This window comes from Pimephales promelas, chromosome 10 (genome assembly GCF_988280905.1).
Source record: "Pimephales promelas chromosome 10, fPimPro1.hap1.1, whole genome shotgun sequence".
NCBI lineage: Eukaryota > Metazoa > Chordata > Actinopteri > Cypriniformes > Leuciscidae > Pimephales > Pimephales promelas.
The window spans coordinates 23159002-23180407 of NC_142778.1; the positions used below are offsets into that span (position 1 = coordinate 23159002).

General features: G+C 37.8%; 1 protein-coding gene across 3 annotated transcripts in view; it reads left to right on the plus strand.

Moving 5' to 3' along the window:
* Positions 1–21406, plus strand: part of sema3ab (sema domain, immunoglobulin domain (Ig), short basic domain, secreted, (semaphorin) 3Ab) — a 113844-nt gene that overhangs the window by 61938 nt on the left and 30500 nt on the right. For 2 of the 3 annotated variants that reach the window (XM_089116327.1, XM_089116328.1), the window contains one exon: positions 10976–11156. In XM_089116327.1, coding sequence (XP_088972453.1) covers positions 11024–11156 — 133 coding nt within the window. In that variant the 5' untranslated portion in view covers positions 10976–11023. Of the gene's footprint in view, positions 1–10638; positions 11157–21406 lie in introns of those variants that run through there. The other variant, XM_039650420.2, reaches the window with a different exon arrangement.

Genomic DNA, 21406 nt, shown 5'->3' on the forward strand with positions numbered 1-21406 from the left:
GACACTTTTTAATCATTCGCCGAATTCGTACGAATTGGCCGTGAGATAGCGTCCATTCGGAACGAATGCAATGATTGGCTGGCCGACTGTCACTCTCCCTGGCTACCTGCTTCTACAGGAGCTGCCCGCATGCACGCGCCCGGTTGACTCGCTCATTTCGAAAGAGGAGAGGCACGTACCGGCCGGAAGCTTGGAAGTCTCACAATTATTGCAGAGAAAGAGCAGTCAAAATTCCCAGTACCACCTGTACCTGCATATACAGTCAGCGCATGCAAACAAGGCAAAAAAGGTGATGTCACTCCATGCACTCTTCTCTGCTCTGCGCTGGTAAACGCGTCCTCCAGCTGAGCGGCATCACGAGTTCATGTGCTTTGGGGGCGTGGCTTTGGATGGAGCCTATAGGGGAGGGGGTGGGAGTTTCCCTGTTGGATACTTTCAAAATTCAGCAGTTTTCTGCTAGTTTCTCAAAATACCCTGCCTTTTAATATGTTTCTTGTTTAATAGTTTAGAAAACCAAATAAAGTGATTAATAGGGTGTAACTACCACAACTGTTCAGGGTAATCATGCTGAAAATTCAGCTTTGCCATCCCAGCAATGAATTACACTTTGAAATAAAATAGAGCAGACGTAAATTGCCATACTATTTTACAATATTAATATTTTAACTGTATTTTTTGTATTAAATTAATGTAGCATTGGTAAACATAGGAGATTTCTTTGAACATTGATTCAAAATGTGACCCAATGACCCAAAACTTTTGAACAGTAGTGTATATGCATTTAAAGGTTCAAAGGTTATTTGGCACCATATGTATTACTCGCACACCTACATTTATGTGTAAAGCGAAGCAAAATGGTTGAAATAAATGTTATCTGATTTGAACCACATGTGCAGCTTCTGTGCAACTTAACAGCTGTGTTAAAGGTCAGTACTGTGAAGTTCCAGTTCCACCATGTGCCCGTTGGCACTTAAGGGAAGGGTGGGTCGGCCTCTGCACGGTGGGAAGGCGAGCACATTGCGCAAAGTAATTTATTCATGGCTTTGTGGTTTTTCACGTTATTTTGCCATCTATTTTTTATTGAGATAGAGAAACTGACTCACACAGCGTGGTGTTCGTGTCCATTAATTCTGCATGTCGGTCTCAGCCAGGATTCTACCATGAAATGTTTATAGAGTAAATAATTGCTCCTGGTTAGTGCATGTTGACGACACTCAGAAGGCGACTGCCTGTGTTTGGATCACAAGGGGACATTCTGAAATTAGGCCACTCCCCTTTACCCCACTTTCTGCTGTCTCTCTCTCTGTTCCTATGTACATGTCCTGCTTTGAGACTCTATAATAGTTGATCATTTTAAATCAAAACATTTAATGGTTTATCGTAGAGGCTTTTGTGCATTGACAATGCCTTATATATGAAATATATAAAGTATTACATATTAAGTATCAAAATATACTATGATATTACAATGGTTTACATAAGGAACATTGGTATCATCACAAAAAAAAAAAAAAACGTTTTTATGTAATAAATGGAGATATTGTATTTTGATATATGTTACTGGAATGGAATTTACATTGTATTTTAAGGGTTCTTTTTTGTTAACATGGTATTATTTATGACCCATTTCACTTATGGTGGCTTATGGTGCAATCACAGTATAGCATGGTTAATGAAATCCAATACCTTTAATAGTATGAACATTTTATGTATTCAATTTAGCAGTTCAGTGTTTTAGCAGTACCACTCCATTTTGATACTTATAATATTTATTGTAGTGCACTGCAATACACATGCCATGTCTAAAATACCATAGTAATACCATTGTACTTTTTAAGTGATATGATTTACCATTGTGCCATATCTAAAATAGCATAGTTGCAATATGGCACTTTTTGCAAGTGATATGACATTTATTATTGTACCACATCCAAAATACCTTTGTAAAACCATGGTACTACTTATTTGAATACTACCATGAAGGTAAAGAGATTAAGTTTCTCCACCTCCTGCTTGATTGTTATTAATTTATTTATTTTATTCTAAAAGTGAAGTTTGATTGCACAGCTGGATTCCCTCAGTATGGTAAAACAGTGTCTGTAAGGATTTAGAAATTCTTATGCATAGTTATTAGAATAGGTAAAGCATAATTCCTCTCTTCTTCTTTTATCATGACTCACGCTGCCTTATATGCATCTTCTGACACCTGTCACAAGGTCCCACAGTCCTGGGACAGACTCTGCATGGGCTTTTGGACAAATGGCTGAGCTATACAGCCTCATTTATGGGATTACTTTCCCAGAGTGTTTTCAACAGAGGAGGCTTGAACACTCCACCCAAGTGGTCACTAGTGGGTGGAGGTCGAGAGCTAGGCCGGGAATGGTGGATGGAGCCTGAAAGGGTATAGAGAGGGTAATGGAGGTATGATAGAGGTGTGGGCATCAGAGTGGGTGCGAGCATGTCTTTTGTCTTTGTGTTGGTTGTGATGGTGGGGGTTCTGTGTAGGCTGATGGAGGGTTTGTATTGTATTAATGAGTCCTGAGTATATAAGATATTCATGTTCCCTGTGGTTTCACTTTGTGTGTGTGAAACCACAGGGACTAATTATTCCTTTGGTGTAAACAGACCATTAAAAAAGCAAGAATAGTTAATTTTGTGTATGACTCGTTAGTTGAACTTGCTGGAATTCCTATGGAATTTCTATCCTATTTTGAGCCAGTCGAAAGAAGATTATATGAATCAAATAAGATCCTATTAGATAAGCTGAAACTACAATTTCCCGTTTAGTTTTTCCGTTTATCCAGTTTGATCCTTGTGGATTCTTGTTTGAACCCTTTAGGATTGGTTCCAAATAATTAGTCGATTTATTTATGTTTCTTATAACCTGTTGATATGTGTTCATTGTAAGAGTATTTTGTTTAGCTTTTTAGCTTTGTAATGTAAATTATGTGTGTAATGTAAAAACAGTAATATTGCATAATATTATTATTGCATAATTTATAATAACTGTTTTATATTTTAATAGTTCAAAATGTAATTTATTCCTGTGTTGGAGAATCTGATTTTTCGATAGCCAGTACTCCAATCTTCGGTCTACTTCAGTGTTTGGTCTATTTCACTACTTTAGATATTTTTTTTTGTGGAAAATGTGATAAAAGTGATATCTTTTAGGATTCTTTGATGAATAGAAAGTTAAAAAAATATATATTTATTTTCTTTTTTGCAATGTGTCTTTACGGTTATGTTTGCTCAATTTAGCATCCTTGCTAAATAAAATTATTAATGTCTTTCCAAAAAAATAAATAAATAAATAAATGGCTCCATGAATTGGTCCTTTGTCCATGATGTGGCCCAGTACGTAGATTTGAGAGGGTTTACAGAATCAGACTGGGTTACTTTGCAAAGACAATAAGCAATAACCAAACGATCTTCCAGATGACGGTTTTTCTTCTAGCCTGAATATACAAACTCCCAGGAGCTTCAGTTTTCAGACCACTGAGTCTGTTTGAAAGAGAATTAGTTCTGGATCTTCCATGCTTCTCCAAATGACTTATTTTATGCCTATAGCAATGAGACACTAACTTTCCTATTCGGTCTGTCATGTCAATAATTGTGTTTGGGCCTATTCAGTTCATAGGGTCTAGTAATATAAAAACTTAAAATGTGAAAAATAAATTAGTTGCATTTTGAACTAATGCAAAATCAGGTTTGAGAACCACTGAGGTTAATGACTCCGATAAGAAGGAATGAAAGAAATTCATATCAATGGTTCTCAAACTTGATATGATACGATACAAATCTCATAATCCACTGGATTGTCAGCTCTTTCCATTTTTGACCCAATCTTGGTCAGGACTTGTGTGTTAGCAAAGTCAGCCCCAGTCCATTCTTTGATATTGTCAGCCCATTTTTTTCCCCTGGTTTCCTTTCTTGTACCTTCAACCATGCACTGGAGAATGGCTTTGGAAAGCCCAGAGGATCTGTTGTCGTGTCTATACCACTGCAATTTCATTCTTTTGACTGTTGCTAGGAGTTCTTCATAGGGCCTAAATTATGGTGAGGTGCTAATTGCATACTGCCTAATGGTGAGGTTCACTTCTGCATTGGTCACATCGTCTTTGTAGCTGGTGCCCAAAATCTTTTGAAAGCATTGTTTAAAAAAGGCCTGAATTTTCCTCTTCAGCTCAGCTGTCAGTGTCCACGATTGACATGCATACAGGATAATGGAGATAACCAGTCAGAGTATGCATGTGCATAAGTCTGAGCTTTAATAAGGTGATGTTTTTGTCCCTTCAGAATGGCTTCAGTCTGGTAAATTGCGATTGTCTATCCTGGCCATAATTTTTGGTTTGGATCCCTCATCGGATACCATAGCACCAAGGTATTTGGACTGGTGAGAGCAAGCTTTCTGCCCATGTTGAATCTTCTCATGGTGTTCCAAAGGGCTGCATGCCACACCTTGTCAAATGCTTTTTCGAAATTTACAGTGTGATAGAGATGTCTCTGATGTTACTGGTACTTTTCACAAAATCGAAGCAGCTTGAAGATTTGTTCGACTGTGCTCCTTCCTTCTCTGGAGCCTTCTTGTTATTAAACAATGATGTTTTTTTGCCTATTGTTTTAGTTTTTTGAGCAGGATTTTGAGCATTACCTTACTGGGGTGACTGATTAAACTGATAGTTGGATATAGTTGGAATAGTTGGATGGGGAAGTCATCTTCGTGTCCTGGACTGGTTCCAAAGATTATCTCTGGGTCTCCTTGATCTGGGTGGTTGTAAAGCTCAGAGAAATACTCAATCCACATGTTCCTGATCTCCTTTTCCTCTGTTTAGACAATTTCCTGCTTTGCCCTGTATACTGTTGACATTGATCTTCCTGCACTCTTAGAAGAAATGGTTCTATTTAGAACCAGACATGGTTCCATCCACCGCTTCATATATGGAACCCCAAAATGGTTCTATATAGAACCATTTTTTTTTTTTTGTTAAAAGGTTCTATTGGCCAAGTATGGAACCCCAGGGTTCTATATAGAACCCAGATGAACCTTTTTTTTAAGAGTGTATATAACCTATTAGGGGTTCCAAATACGTAGTGCTAATAGAACCTTTTAAGGTTCTATATAGAACCTTTTTTTCTAAGATTGTGCCCTTCTCGATGTTCATGTTGCCCTCTCTGTATTTATTTGAGCCATCTATATGGTTTATTTCTTTCTTGAGCTGATGCCTTGTCACACTGCTGAAGTATCTCATCAGTGACCCGGGGCTTCAACTTGCATCAATAGTTTACAAGTATTGCAGTTGCTGCTTCCATTGTGGCTGAGGAGAATTTAGCACCAAGGGTTTCAATGTATTCCTCTAAAATGACAAGGGAGGCAAACTTTCCACCAATGAAGGCTGGGGAACTGTGCGACGTCTGGATCTTTATGTCGTTCCAACTCAAACTTGATGTGGGGATTTTTCTACCACTTGGTCTTCTTGAGACTTACAGTACATGCAAGTTTCTTTGTGACTAAGTAATGGTCACTTCCAATGTCTGTCCTGGGAATGGTGCAGATGATGTCTTGCTTTATTCTGCTGTTGAAATGTTGTGGGATCATGATGTAATCGATTTGATTGTGGTGGATTCCATTAGGTACATGCTATGTCCATTTATGGGAGTTCTTGTGGTTTCCCAGAGTGTTTGCCAGTTTACAGTTGTTATAGGTGGCAATCTCCAGTAGCCTTCCTCCCTTGCTGTTTGTCTTGGGGTTGCAAGCTATTGCTCAGGTGCCTTTCTTGTCTGACTGTTGGCATTCCAGTAACCTTGAATGGTTATAATGTATTTCTTTGGAGCCTTGTCAGTGGTATTTTACACCTGGTTGTAGAACTCTTCTATGTCTTCCTCACTGTGTAATCCAAGGTGGGTGCATGCTTGGATGACCATAATGTTTAAAAGTGTTGCACTGTGGCGGATGGTAATAAGCCTTCCTGAGATTGGTTGACAGCCTAGTACAGTATTCTTGCTGTCCTTATGTACAAGAAAACTAACACCGTTCATGTGTCTGTCAGATTCTCCGCTGTAGAAAAACAGGTGGCCTTCATCTGTTGACATATCTCAGAAGTCTTTCCATTTAGTTTTGAAGAGATGCCAGGAGTACTGGTCCATCTCATGGATAAGCTCTTTAAGCTTGGCCGTCTGTTACAATGTACAGACTTTCCAATATAGAAGTGGTGAAGATGTTTCTACCATGAAGACTTATTGTTTTTTGGTTACCAGCATACTTATCGCATCCTGAGGAGTGGACAGCGGGGTCTTGGTTTTCCCTGGTGATGGCCGATCCAGAATTGCATTTGGAGAGCTGTTAATCATCATTTGTGGTGTCTTGAGCCAAGAGTAAAACCTGGCAGTGCCCATCCTTCTTCAGACCCTGTGGATGGCCAAGACTCCTTGTGAGCCTTACCATGCCCTTCGCTTACCACAAGTGTTCACGTCTTCTCTCCCCTGTGCTGATGCCATCTTCACATGCTTGGATAGGCTAATCCCAAACTCACAGAGGGTTTTTGACCTGACAGATAACCTTGCTAGGTTTTGCCCATGTCCGAGACAATTTACGGGTCGTGGAGACTGCACATGATTCAGCTTCTTACAGTTACAGGTAAGAGCTGAGTGCCAGTTGAGGCACACAAATGGACGAGTATCCCTAAAAAGGACTCAGCAAGCCCCTTCACCGTAGGTAGTACCTCAAATCGACACCAAATAAACTCCAAACTTGATTTTTTTATTAAACACCAAGTTTAAAAAATGTTTTTTTATTTTTGATTAATATTTGTGTTTTGACACAGAATCTAAAATATGCCTATTTACTGGTGCAGCATTTGTGGGACATGCAAGTAAGAAATATTCAACCAATGTCCCTTTTTTCTTGAAACAGAACAGAATTACAGGCATACTCTGTTCACTTTCCTTAGAAATTCATCCTTCCCATCTGATATTAAGACCTCAGTACCTCAGGCCCTTGGTCATCTGATTCCAATGTGAGATTCACTAGAAAACAAAAAAAAAAACGAACACTTGATGCCAAGCTGACCTTGTGTGTGTGAGTGAGTGGCAATAAATTATGTTGTGTAATAGTTCGACCCTGAAGTCATGCAGGAATATAGTTCAGCATAGATAGAGACAGATAGATAGATAGATAGATAGATAGATAGATAGATAGATAGATAGATAGATAGATAGATAGATAGATAGATAGATAGATAGATAGATAGATAGATAGATAGATAGATAGATAGATAGATAGATAGAGACAGATAGATAGATAGATAGATAGATAGATAGATAGATAGATAGATAGATAGATAGATAGATAGATAGATAGATAGATAGATAGATAGATAGATAGATAGATAGATAGATAGATAGATAGATAGATAGAGATCAACAATTTAAGCCTATTTAGTTCAGTAGTAAAATCTGATGTGTATATTTAGGTGTGAAGTTTAATTGCTTGAGTTTGTGTGTCTCACTGGAAGGAGACATCAATTAAACGGGGGGAGCTCACTGTAGTGGGAGGCAACTATAATGAAAATTGAACACCACTTGAACTAACTTGGCAGACTGCCGCTCTCGCTCTGCTTGCCTGCCTCATTATTTACCCATTAGCAGACTCTCTGTCCAAACCTTTATATAGCAAGCAAACACTTGCTTTATCATGACTCCACATCAATTTGAATTAAACAGAGTTTAGTCTTCTCAGCCTATTCTTACAGCTGGCATTTCTCATTATGACAAAATTACATTTAAATTCAAACAGTCAGCAAACCATTGTGTTTTCTATTTGCAAAAAGTTAGAACTAAAAGCCCCTTCACACTAAAGGCCCATTAACACCAAGGGCGATAACTATAACGATAAAGATGTAGTTCTTAAAACCGTTTTAAATATAAAAGAATAGAGTCCACACCACAACTATAACAGAACAGCGAAACAATATTGTTTGGATCACTTTTTTTTTTCAGCTGATGAACAATGAAAACATTGACAGCCAATCAGAATCCACCAGATTTTAAAGGGATAGTTCACTTTGAAATTAATTTTTGATATGTTTTAGCTTACCTCAAGGGCATCCAAGATGTAGGTGTCTTTGTTTCCACAGTATTTTCAATTTTGTCATTTTTCAGTCAAACCGTTGTTGTCTATCAGTCATACACTGGAGGCTAAGGGGGTCCACCAAAAAGCATGCACAGAGAAGTCAAAATTAAACATGATTTAATGACTCTTAAATGTAAGTACACATTGATGGCCTAAGACACGAAACGAGCAGTTTTTGTGAGAAAACGAACAGTATTTATATCGTTTTTACCTTGTGTAATCACAGTGACGTCCAAGTGATCTGAATCCGTTGTGCAATGTCCAACTGAACCGAACTGAATCAGTTCAATGTTACGCCGGAAGTGATCGCTTGCGTGTGACGTCACTCAATATTTACACAGAGATTTCGGAAGTTTTACCTTTTACTAAACATATTTAGACATACCGAAATCGTCTTCCATTGCGGTTTTCCGTATATCTAAATATGTTTAGTGAAAGGTAAAGCTTCCGAAATCTCTGTATAAACAAAGAGTGACGTAGGCGCGCAAGCGATCACTTCCGGCGCATGCGCAGACCGAAGCACCCGTGCCGTCAGATCATTTTGTCATGGCTATGATTACAAGAGGTAAAACGATATAAATACTGTTCGTTTTCTCACACAAACCGCTCGTTTCGTGTCTTAGGCCATCAATGTGTACTTACGTGTACGAGTCATTAAATCATGTTTAATTTTGACTTCTCTGTGCATGCTTTTTGGTGGACCCCCTTAGCCACCAAAATACAGCCACCTTAAATAAAGTTTTACAGTCTTTTTGATCAGCTCAATACTTCTATATTATGTAATTTCCAGAGAAGGTAATTATATCATATAATGCAAGATATTCCCAATGTTCTGTCTCTTTGCTCTCATATGACATCAGTTGCTGAGAGCTTTGGACATTACTGACAATCGCAAGCTTGTTTGTCAAAACCTATTAAATCCCAATTACTGAAGTATTCATGCCCTGTGTGGTTTGTGCCAAGCAGAAATATGAAGAGAAGTCCGGTGGCCTGTAGTTCAACATTATCGTGTTACAATAGGCAGATTCATGGCACTGTGATATTAAAAAGAGATAAAGCTGAAAGGCCTGCTCCATTGTCTTCTAGAAGAGGTGTGTTTGTGGGGGAGGAATCACAGATAATGAGGTCAATGGTTTTAGGGTGGAGTGGGTGGTGTCAAAGCAACTGGTGCCAATCAAACGTGCACATCATTTACCCACTCTAATGTCATGTCTTCCCTGTTATTTTCTTTCTTCTGTGGGATGTGAAAAGAGAAAGAATGTCCCAGGCACTCTTTTCAAGTAAAACACAAGTAAAAATGTTTATATATTCAAAAATGTGGGGTCGGTAAAAGTTTTTTTTTTTTTTTTTTTGAAAATGGTGATCATTTTTTTCAAGTAGTCTTGGAATTGAAATATTTTGCAACTTTATAAATGTCTTTTACTTTCACTTTTGATCAATTTAATACTTTCTTGTTGAATAAAAGTATTTGCTTCCCAAATATTTATTTATATTTATATTGTGTGGCATGATTAAAAGTGATTGTTTTCAAATTTCTATTATAAGTTATAAGGTTTTACTTTTATTCGGTTCTTTTGGAGCTTAACAGTATAAATGTATAAATTAAATAAATATGAAATAAGAAAGTAAATGACGAACTATCCCTTTAACTCCACAAGTGCCCTGACCAGCCTCTCTTTAAACATGGAATATCATCCTTCCTCCCACACTCCTACCTCACGAGGAGACGTGCTAAAAATAAACGTCTGGTGTGAGGGTGGAGTTCGGCAAGTGTTTTTTGACTCCTGGGCGGCAGAGAACAGTGTGAGACATGGACAGGAAGGGACAACTTCCTAATGTCTCGAGTAGGACGTAAAATTTGTTCTGTGACAGTGTGAAACCTTGACAGTGAGGTCAAGAAATATTTACTATACCACATGCCCTCCAATGAATGATTCTTGTGGTGTGAGTGCAACTTTGACCGTGCGCGTGACTGCGTGTGTGAATTGCACATTTTTATCTCACAAAGTTTTAGCGTTTTCATATGATATAAAATATTTAAATATGTTAAAATTTCTACTACTCTACACATTCTAGTAAGTGGAACTTTGACTGACTGTGTATTTGTGCATGGAATCTTGTTTCATCCACAGAATAAAAACAATTCAAAATTTAATTGTAACTTATTTCACAATTCTGACTTTTCCCCCCTTACAATTACGCTTACAATTCTGTTTTGTTTTTTTGTTTTTTTGTTTTTTTTCAATGGCAAGTTTATATCTCATAATTCTGAGAAGAAAATCCAGAATTGTATCTCTCACAATTCTTTTTTTCTCAGAATTGGGAGTTTAGAAAAAAAGTCAGAATTGTCCCCCCGGCAGAAATAAGCTTCCCTAGTGTGTGGGATGTGGAAGTAGGAAAAAACAGTATACCTAGAGGATCCTCTACTGGAAGTACAGCCCTCTCTCTCTCTCTCTTTCTCTCTCTCTCTCTCTCTCTCTCTCAGTCTTTCTCAGCTGGCTCTGCTCTCTCTCAGTCCTGCGCTGAGACTGTGTGCGCGCACTGAGCTTTGCAGAGAGACACGGAGAGCAAGCAACAGAAGAGTGCCTAGGGCTTCACCAAGCTTCAGTTGAGTTTAGTCTCAGCCAAGTTACTATTTAAAAGTCCGAGAGGAAGAGTACACAACATCTAGGAGATAAACAACCACAGGAACACAACTAACACACTTTGAAAGTGAAACAGTGAGTGGTGTGGACACTCATGGTCCTCTCCTGAGGCTGTGGCTGCTTCACCAGGAGAGATGTGATCGTTGTGTGGTTCACACGCGCTGACTTATTCAACACACAGACACACCTGCTCCATCCTCAGGTGGCGTTCCGAAGGACTGGATTGCTGAAACGGTGGCCACGGGACTGCATGCAGACAGGGAAGAACATGGACTACCTGTGGGGGATTGTACTGCTGCTGTGGGCACTCGGCGTGCCGGAGAGAGGAACCGATGCACAGAGGAGCAAGAACAACGTACCCCGGCTCAAACTCTCCTATAAAGGTCAGTCACCTCCTGGTGCTGGGATTCTGAAAAATCAAAAATCAGTCAGAATGATTGAGCTATCTTAGAAGAGCAGATCTTTAGGCTTGTTAAAGTTTGATAGGTTCAGTCTGTGTTGAGTTGGCGTACGGTTCCGAATGCTTCTGGGGAATATTTCATTGATATGATTCACATGGTTTAATTATGCATGGTGGGTCATTTACAAAGATGTTTTTGAAAGCTTGAAAATGAGCTGGATTTCAATCTGATATGAAGGGGTGCATATGGAGTTTTACATTTAAGTTTGCTTTCATTATTAATAACTAAAATATTAGAGTGGTGGTATTGAATTAAAGTAATATGGTGTTTTTTGTTCGTTGGTGCCAAGAGGTGGAATGTCAGATTGAAGGAGCATTACCAGATGATTTATCATGATTAATGTTTTTTTTTTTTTTATGATTTAAAAAAAACATTTAACCATAAAAAGTGGTTCTGCACAAAAATTAAAGGCACTATTTCTGGCTGATTTGACCCATAAATCTTAATTTTGTAGGTATAACCTAATGCAGTAATATTAAACAAATATAACTTGATCATTATGTGAAAATCCACATAAATTACATGTTTTTTAGGTTGCCTGACCAAGCTTTTTTTTACAGTTTTAATCAGCAGTATGTTAGAAGGAAGGGTTCAACTATGTAGGAAGCAATAATACATTATTTATCACATTATTTTGCGATTTATTTGAGTTTCATGCACAGGTTAAATCATGTGTAGTTGAGTGTGTGGGCTGAATGCGTGTATCTGGATGCACAGGTGGGAATGTTTATTTATTTATTTATTTATATACTGCACATTAAGTTAAATCTAACTTATTAATATGAGTCAATTGCAAATGATCACAGTGGTTTTGCTTCAGTAACCAACACAAATGCCAATTATAATTAATAATTGATTTAATAAATTATTTTCACCTTGTTTAGTTTTGTTCATTGTTTTGAGGATGAGGACATCTATGCTGGAAAGTGACACCAAATTTGCACCATAATATCAGAAATGAATTGGAAGTTTTAATGCTGACAGGAAATGTTATCTCCTCTTTCAGAAGCTGACGGGACTATTTTGCTATAATAACTGTACACAATGTTCAATTTGATTATTTATATACAGTTTTGTTTGACAGTGACCCTATCAGAACATTTTTGGGTCACGGACGGACCACTGATCATTCATATTCTTCTCTGCGTGTACCTCCCTCCACTTTTTGTTGCTCTAAGTTCGAGTAAATTGTTTATAAGATTCTCAGTGTTTTGATGGAGTGTGTTATTATAATTGCAGACTGTATAACGTAAAGTGGCTGTTTTTAATGATGCGGTTATGCTAAAACATTACAACTCTTCCCGTCCGATTGGCGTTCGTGATGAAGTGAGCTGTCAAGAGTGAATTCACAGTAAGAGTGTTTAAATGAAAGAGCTCGTTCCAGCCTCGCACTGTAATTAGAAAGAGACACACACACACACACACACACACAGAGAGAGGGAGGGAGGGGTTTAACAGTCAGGGCAGATGGCTGTATGAAAGTGAGCCATTTCTCTCTCTGCCAGCTTTCTAATTGCACTGACAGCTCCTCATTAGCTGGCTGGTGGAAGCTGAGCTCTATATGAACCGCGGTGTATGACTGTCAGGCGACAGACACACTCGATCCAGCACGCACACATGCACAAACACACAGGGGGCTTCTTAAGTACCCAGAGCTCTCATCTGCCCGAACACAGATACACACAGACGTCTAGAGCTGTTCGCCGTATCAAACACTGACACCTACAGGCATGCACACACTGTTTGTGTGGAAAACAATGAAGGAAGAGACAAAGAGAGATGGAGAGAGGGAATATGTGTTGTGCTTTTGCTATGCGAGTGCATGTGTGTTTGTGATGTATGCAGGCTGATCTGGGCAATCACAATTTGGTGAAATGCCAAGATGGATTCTGAAATTTTCCAGCACACCTGTGAACATTTGTCACCACAGTCTGGCTGATTCATCTTTTGCTGAATTCTCATCAATTAAAATGCATGTGGGTGTGTGGAAGTTGTTACTCATGGAGAGTATGTTTGATTGTTTAGTGTCTTTACATAATTTAGAGACTATGAAGATTGTATTGGTTTTATATTTATTTAAAGGTGAGTTGTGTGACTTCAGTGGCACTATTGTCACCAAATGGAATGTATTTCTTTGTTTATACAGATTTTTTTTTTTTTTTAAATATTCACCTTGCTTCCAATGATTGGCCAAACTTTTGGCCAAACATTTTTTTTTTTTTTTTTTTTTTTTACAACAAAGCCAATTTTCTTGTGGGCTGGTTGGGATGATTCACAGTTTTTGTGAGAATCCAGCCTAAGAATGGTTTTCTTATACAGAAGTTATGTCTGTATATTAAAGGTACACTGTGTAATTTGTAGCAGCATCTAGTGCTGAGGTCGTGAATTGCAGCCAACAGAAGTTACGGTGGCCGACAGAAAAAGATCGTCGCTTGAGACAGCAGAGAGCAACCACAGTTAAGCAATGAGGTTTCTTTACAAAGATAAATTACTTAATTATTCAGTAAAAATATATGTCAGTGTTGTATTCGCTGACTTTAGCTACCTTCTTGGCACAAAGAACAACATAGTGACGAAACGCGTTTGTCCGTTTAGGGCTACTGTATAGAATGTTGGCGCATTTCAATGTATGGGGACCTGTGGTGTATGTAGATAGAAATGGCTCATTGTAAGGTAATACAAACAGAACTGTTCACTAAGTAAAGTCTTTATACGAGCCTGTTCTCATCCTTTGGCGTCATATAGGTGACGCCATATGACATTTCGTCAAAATACTATGCACATGGCACCCTTTAGTGTCAATATAACACGCAGAACCCAGAGCGATATACAGGTGACTTGCATCATTTTGCTTCAAAATGAGCGCAGACCTAAACCTACCCATAACAATGCGTGTTATATTGACGCTAAAGGGTGCCACATGCGTAGTATTTCGACGAAATGTCATATGGCGTCACCTATATGACGCCGAAGGATGAGAATGTGTTGCTTTATACACAACTGAAAACATAGTTCTGTCAACAGATCATCCTAAATATTACACAATGCACCTTTAAGGTAGGATTGAAGAAAACATACACACTTCACTTTCAATATAAGTTACACTCTAAAAAAATGTGGGTTATTTCAACCCAAACTTGGGTCAAATATTGACAAACCCAGTAATCCAGTAGGTTAACATTTTAAATTACATTTTTAACCCAACGTTTGGGTTTGTCCATATTTTACCCAAAATTGAGTTAACATCCCAGCATTTTTTAGAGTGTAAAAGAAATAAAATTATTTTGGGGGATTAGTTCAGGTAGAAATCGCTCCTTTAAAGTAACAAAATAACATACTTTTATATAATAATAATACTTTGCAATAAATATTACCAGTTGAAAACTTTGTTTATAGCTTTATGTTACATTTTAAAGGTGATAAAGGTTTAAGCTATAAACAAATAAAATAATTTAATTTTTATAATTTAATAAAATAATAATTTAATAAAATAATTTTTACTTATTTTACACTCTAAAAAAATGCTGGGTTGTTTGAACCCAATTTTGGGTCAAATATGGGCAAACCCAATTGTCTGATTACAAATGCAAATCATAAATTAAACCCAACTTAGCATTTTCCAGAGTCTATTTTATTTATTTGTATTAAACAATGTTGATTACAGAAACTTGTTGACATTATCATATTTTGCTAAACATGGTTTTACTGTATAAAATGCCTTTCAAATATTAAGGACCACTTCAAATGTCCTCACGTGATCTTTTTTTGATTGCGTTCCTCGTGGGAGTGGTATCAGTGTCCCCTCTGAGCTGAAAGTTCCCAGGGCAGGTTAACAATAACACCTTTACATGAATGTGAAGTGGTGTGGAAAGACATAAAGAACATGCAGAATCTGTCGCTGCTTGTAGGTAGTAGAGAAACAAGAGATTGGCTACTAACTTCAGTGGGAGCGTGTGCAAATTTGTTGGATGGGATAATGTTTTTGGTGTAAAGCTATCACATTCCAAAGTGAATGTTTTAATACGGCTATAATCTCATGAAGGAATGAGAGAAGTTTTATTTCACTTTAATTAAGCTTTTAATTCACAAACACGCCAAGAATCTGGTGTTGGGTTGCGTTTGCAGCATGTGAACTCTATCCTCTTCAGAAATAAAGCCCCAGCGTTAGAGCGCACACACACCTAAAACAATACTCTGCCAAATTCCTGTGAAATGGGAAACATTTATGCTATAAAACAGTTTTCCCCCTGGAAAGCAAAAAGAAATGATGAATATTGGATTAGATTTGATTTTAGGTGTCTGTTTGCCTTCAAATCATCTTTGGACCCTGTGGAAAGGGTTCAAACGATCACGTACGCAAATAATCAGAACTCCAAATTTGATTAGATGGACACGCATGCTGAGATGAATGGAAAAAGGTGAGTGTGTAGCACTCATGTTTCCTTTGCCCACACACACATGTGCCCTGCAGAGAGTGCAGGCAGTAGGGTTGGGAAGTTTATTTTTATCAGCCTCAGATGGGACCGTTCCTCTGCCTCCACCTGCCCTCCCCTCATTGCTTGTGCTCTCAGAGGTTTTTCCACAACAATGGATGAAGGGAAAAATACAGAGAGATGGTCTCAGTGGTTTGAGGAGGATGAGACTAGCTCGTCTCCTGGCGTAGGCCTGTTTGTGTGCTGTTTAAAAGGATGAGCTTCAGAATAGCTGCATATCTAAAGCCACTTCCTCCTGTGTGAATGCGTGCTGGTGCTGTAGATTACCCACAATGCCAGGCAGGGGCACCGTATGTTCTGGAATCTCAAATGTAAAACGCGACCTGTTTTTGTCCCGACTCAGCTAAGTTATGATACAAAGTTTGCGGTTAATTCGATTTGTATTTTTTAATTTTAAAAGAAAACTCTTATGCTCACCAGGGCTGTATTTATTTGATAAAAATAACAGTAAATTACCAGTATTTTTTTTTTTTTAAAAAAACAGTAATATTATGAAATATCATTATAATTTTAAATAGCTGATTATATTTTAAAATTGTATTTTTCCCGGTGATGCAAAGCTGAATTTTTAGCATCATCATTCCAGTCTTCCGTGTCACATGATCAGTCTGATATGCTTTTTTTGCTGCTATGGAAACATTTCTAATTATCAGTCAAAAACAGTTAGTATTTTTTGTATTTATTTTTCTTTTTTCAGGATTCTTTAAAAACATGTATTTGAAATAGAAAACTTATGTAACATTTTAAATGTCTTTACTGTCACTTTTAAGCAATTCAATGCAGCCTTACTGAATAAAAGTATTCACTTAAAAAAAAAAATCTTAATGAAATCTTACTGACCCAAAAGTTTAACAGAATTGTATATAAAGCATAAAGACATCATTCATGGCTTTTGTGTTTTTCTCTGAAGTTAAAGCATGTTGCATTAATCAATAATTTATGCAGATTCCTCATAGACTTTAACTTTGTTATTGTTTATTTGTTATTTATTAGTTCATGAACAAACCTACACGTATTATCCTGGAACTGAAATGTGTTTCTGTAGCATCAGTATTCTGATGATAATTAAGTCACAAATACAATTTCTTAATTAAATTAATTTCAGCGATTCGATTCCTAAAGTTTTACATTTAATCCCCACAATCTTGAACATTGTGTTACATCCTTGTAGACTGAAACTGTTTGGTTTTCCTTGTCTTCTTTGTTTCTGACTGATCAAACCCTTGATTTTGAGAACCTGTTCCTCAGGGTGTTCAGGTAATCTTTAATAGATAAATAACTCTAGGCTAAATTATGATTACAGCTAATGCGGTATTGATTCACACAGCAACTGTCACTATAGTTGAATCTGAGTGAAACCTGCCAAAAAACAAAAACTCAAGGCATCTACAATCCTGCAATACTCAAAAAACAAACAAACAAAAACGTACGTACAAAGAAAAACTCAGAATTTTATTCCGTTTCACACAAATTATGATTGCAGGGGAATGAAGATTTATTTCCATGCTATATAATGACCTCAAAACACTTTTACCATAGTTCACGAATTGTAAACTAATTTTGACATTTGCATCACATGCACTAATGAGGCAAAACATGACCAGTTTCAGATGGAGTGAATATCATTGATCATCTCCTAACAAGGCCACATAAAGGCCTGGGTAGAATTAGATGGTAAGCAAACAATCAGTTCTTGTTATCAACGTGTGAGATGGAATAAAGATCTGAGCGACTTTGACAAAGGACAATTGTTATGGCACAGCGACTGGGTCTGATGAGTCCTATTATTACATAACGTGTACACAGCCATGTAATTGTGTGCCGTTTACCTGGGGAAGTGATGGCACCAGGATGTTCTTTGGGTGGTGACAAGTCGGTGGAGGGAGTGTGATGCTCTGGGCAATGTTTTACTGGGGTTCATGTTCATATTTGGTATGCCACCTACATAAACATAGTTGCAGACCAGGTACTACTCTTCATGAAAATGGTGTTTCCTGGTGAAAATGACCTCTTTCAGCTGGATAATAAACCACACTGCACATATTGTTCAGAATGTTTTGAGGAACATGATGAAGGGTTCAAGGTGTTCACAATTTCCCCAGTATCCCAATGTGTTGATCTGGTGTACATGGCTTTCTGACATTTGTTAACTTGCTCGCACTTGTGATGCGGAGCTCTTTGGTACGAGTCCAATGGCACAAGAGTCATGATAAAGTAGCTCAAGGACTTGTAGACGTGAGCTAAAATGGCAGGGTTGCAACAGAAAATGTGTTTTTTACTACGCTATCTCACGACCAATTCGTACGAATTCGTGCGAGTGATTCAAAAGTGGCTACTTCTTACTAATTCATACGACCTCACTCGTACGAATTCGTATGATTTGTCTAAACCCACGTGACGGTTCTGTTTAGGGGCGGGGTCAGGGGTACGTCATTCGTACGAATTCATACGAATTGGCTAATTCGTAAAATATGTACGATTTAGCTAAATCATACTAATTCGTACGAGTGAGGTCGTACAAATTGTTACGAATTAGCCACCTCGTAAAATTCGTACGAATTCCTGTGAGATCGGGTAGACAGTGAAAGAAATAGACACAGCGACACCATTGATTTCAACAAAGAAAATTGAAGCCCATTAAAAGCTGATCGCCAGGTGTACTGCGCAAGCTCAAACTGAGCCTGTCACGTGAGCAACCTGTACATCTTCTGGTAGCTGTGCCGAGTGAAATCTGAATAATTCCCTTCCGAATCTCACAGAGATGGAGAGAGTTGAGTATTAGCTGTCCATGAGGTAGCAGCAGGATCAACTTTAATACTCTCTATGGGCTTCTCCCTCGACTTTAGCAGACTTTATGCCTCCACGTCCCCCCAATTGCATGCAAGCTTCTCCTGTCTATACGGTAATTTCTCTACTGTGCGACGGAGAGTCAATTTGTTATGATGCAATCGTTAGCCTAATTTAACAAAAACTGCTTCTACGGGGCTATAACCTGTAAGATACAAGGTAATGGAGCCTTTTATACATTGTCGTGTTTCTTTAGAAATAAATAAAGGACAAATGGAGTCTTTGGACGCCTCAGATGTAAAGTTATTCGCCGTCAAAGTGACGCCAAAATGAATGGGAGTCAATGGGATGCTAACAGCAGGTGAAGTTCTGCTACAATGGCGGCCCCTGCGAGGCTTCAACTTCTGGCTGATGGATTACCCCCTTCCCAGCAAACAAATTTAGGTTCTGGGAACATTAGTTTTTGGTTCACAGAACGTTCCTAGAACTTTCCCTTAAGGTTAGGGGAACGTTCCCAGAACGTTCTCCTTACGTTATAAAAATGGAACCTAAAAATAATCTACATGGAACGTTCCTATAACGTTTTTGTTTGGTTCCCAAAAAAGAACCTCATGGGACCATTCGGGAACGTTAGGGGAACGTTCTGTGTTTGTTGGGTTGGTTTTTATCTCACATTTGCTTTTATAACAATATCAGTGTATGGTGTAGTGTAGGTGCTATATTATTTTCAAACGCAATAGAGCAATGAACTGGCTTGACAAAACGTGGCCAGATTCACGTTCATCTGTTCCAGATAAAACATACTCTGCACATCACTCACTTGTTATTTCATTTTGGAAGTGTACAAGAAACTACTTAAAATCATTTAGCAAAAATGTCACCACAGGCACGTCAAGTCTTTGTCAGTGCTCTCTCTCTCTCTGTGTGTGTTTGTGTGTGTGCGAGAGAGAGAGTAGGACATAACTGATTAAAAAAGTACGTTTTTACTTGGCAGTTAAATAATTAATCTCATGTTCTTTTAATGCAGAATCAGTTTTTTTTACTCAAGGTTGGAAACTTTATGTTCTCAGATGGCATTTGATTGCCAAGCCCAATTAAACGCTCTTCTCGCACGTCTACCTGATCCCACGCTCACTAAGACATGCACAATGAGTTGAATCATGAACTACTTACATGATGTTGTACCTTTGGAATCTGATTTCTGTGTTTTTTAATGGCTTGGCAACTGTCAGTATCATAACAGAGGTGCTAATAAATGTAAACATTACATCATGCCATGTTTTCTCCTGACTGATTAAAAACTTGTGTAAAGTTGATTGATTTATTGTTTCTATAATGACGCACACAAGAAAAACAAAGCCGCACTGTTTCAAAACGATCACACAAACACATTTTGTATATACACAGACTATTTGTTCAAATGCTTTGCAAAATCCCGATAACAATAATCAAGTGCACTGTTAATTTCCTCTTGAAAAGTGAGTGTTTGTGATTGTTGATGGACAGTGTTGTGCAAGTTACTTCCAAACTGTAATACATTAGGTATTACTTGTTACTGTTATTTAAAAGTAATTCATTACCTTACAATATTACTGTCTCAGAATTGTAATGCGTTACATTACTCATGTATTACTTTTGAGTTACTTTCACCAAAATAACTAAGTAGAACTTAACATTGGGGCTGTAACGATATGCAATATGAAACCGAAATCGCGATTCGCCACACGACTCAGATCCACGAACCTACAGATTCGCGACACACCTCTTCCAACTCCAGCGTTATTCTCCTTACCGTCCAGATCCAATGCTGCCTTATCTTTAAATTAGGCTATTAGTATTTGAAGTTAACATTATAAAATACGTAGACCTACACCACAAAACTAGTCTAGGATATATTATTTAAAATTGGGGAAGTCCAGCATTATGGACATGACATTTGCAGTCAAAACTTGAAATAAAAATTCTCAGAAAATACATGTATTGAAACGTATATAGGCTACTTCCTTAAAGGACTCCAGACATTAGACAAATATCAGTCTATGTTTTATTTTTAATATTAGGGAAAAGACATTCATGCGTGACAAAAAAAAAAATAGGAGGCAAAATATATTTTGGTAATTCTGTTAATTACACTGCGCAAATCGGATGAGGAAGGGTTGGCTCTCCAGTCTCCATATAACTTAAAATATTCATTTTATTTTAGTTTTCGTGTTCGCATTTATGAGGAAAAAACAATGTTACAGGCGCGACCGCTCTGAACTGGCACTAAAAGACTGCTTTAAAACTTTCACATAGTCTGTTGCCTTTCAAGAAATAAAAGCAGACAATACACTGTAATACAACTGTAATACAAGCCTCATTGAACATGTAACGAGTAAAATATTACTGAAAATTGATTAGTAATGCCTTACACTACTGCGTTACAGCAAAAAGTAATATGTTACTGTAATGTATTTATTTTGTAATGCGTTACTCCCAACACTGTTGATGGAGCCCTTTTGAGATTTTAGAGGGTATTTGTGTGTGTTCTTGCTGAATGTGTTGGTGTGTCTGTTTCGTGTAAGTGCGTTACGCAAGCGGACACTTGACAATCCAATGACACCGCCAGTGTCAGTTGATGTTACACATTCATATGAAACCACCAAATGCACAAAGTCACTCGTTTACACATGAGGAAGGAGAAGTGATCATAAAACATATTAAAATAAGGATTAAAAAGAGGAAAGAGAGATTGTGATGGCAACAATGACATAATTCAACTGATGTTTCAGTGACAGAGGAAACATTGACCTTTGTGCTCTATTTCTTCACAGTAAGAGAAATATATAGTCATACACTCCACAAAAGTCCTATACATTGTCCACTTGATTGCAAAATAGAGCCAGACCGATA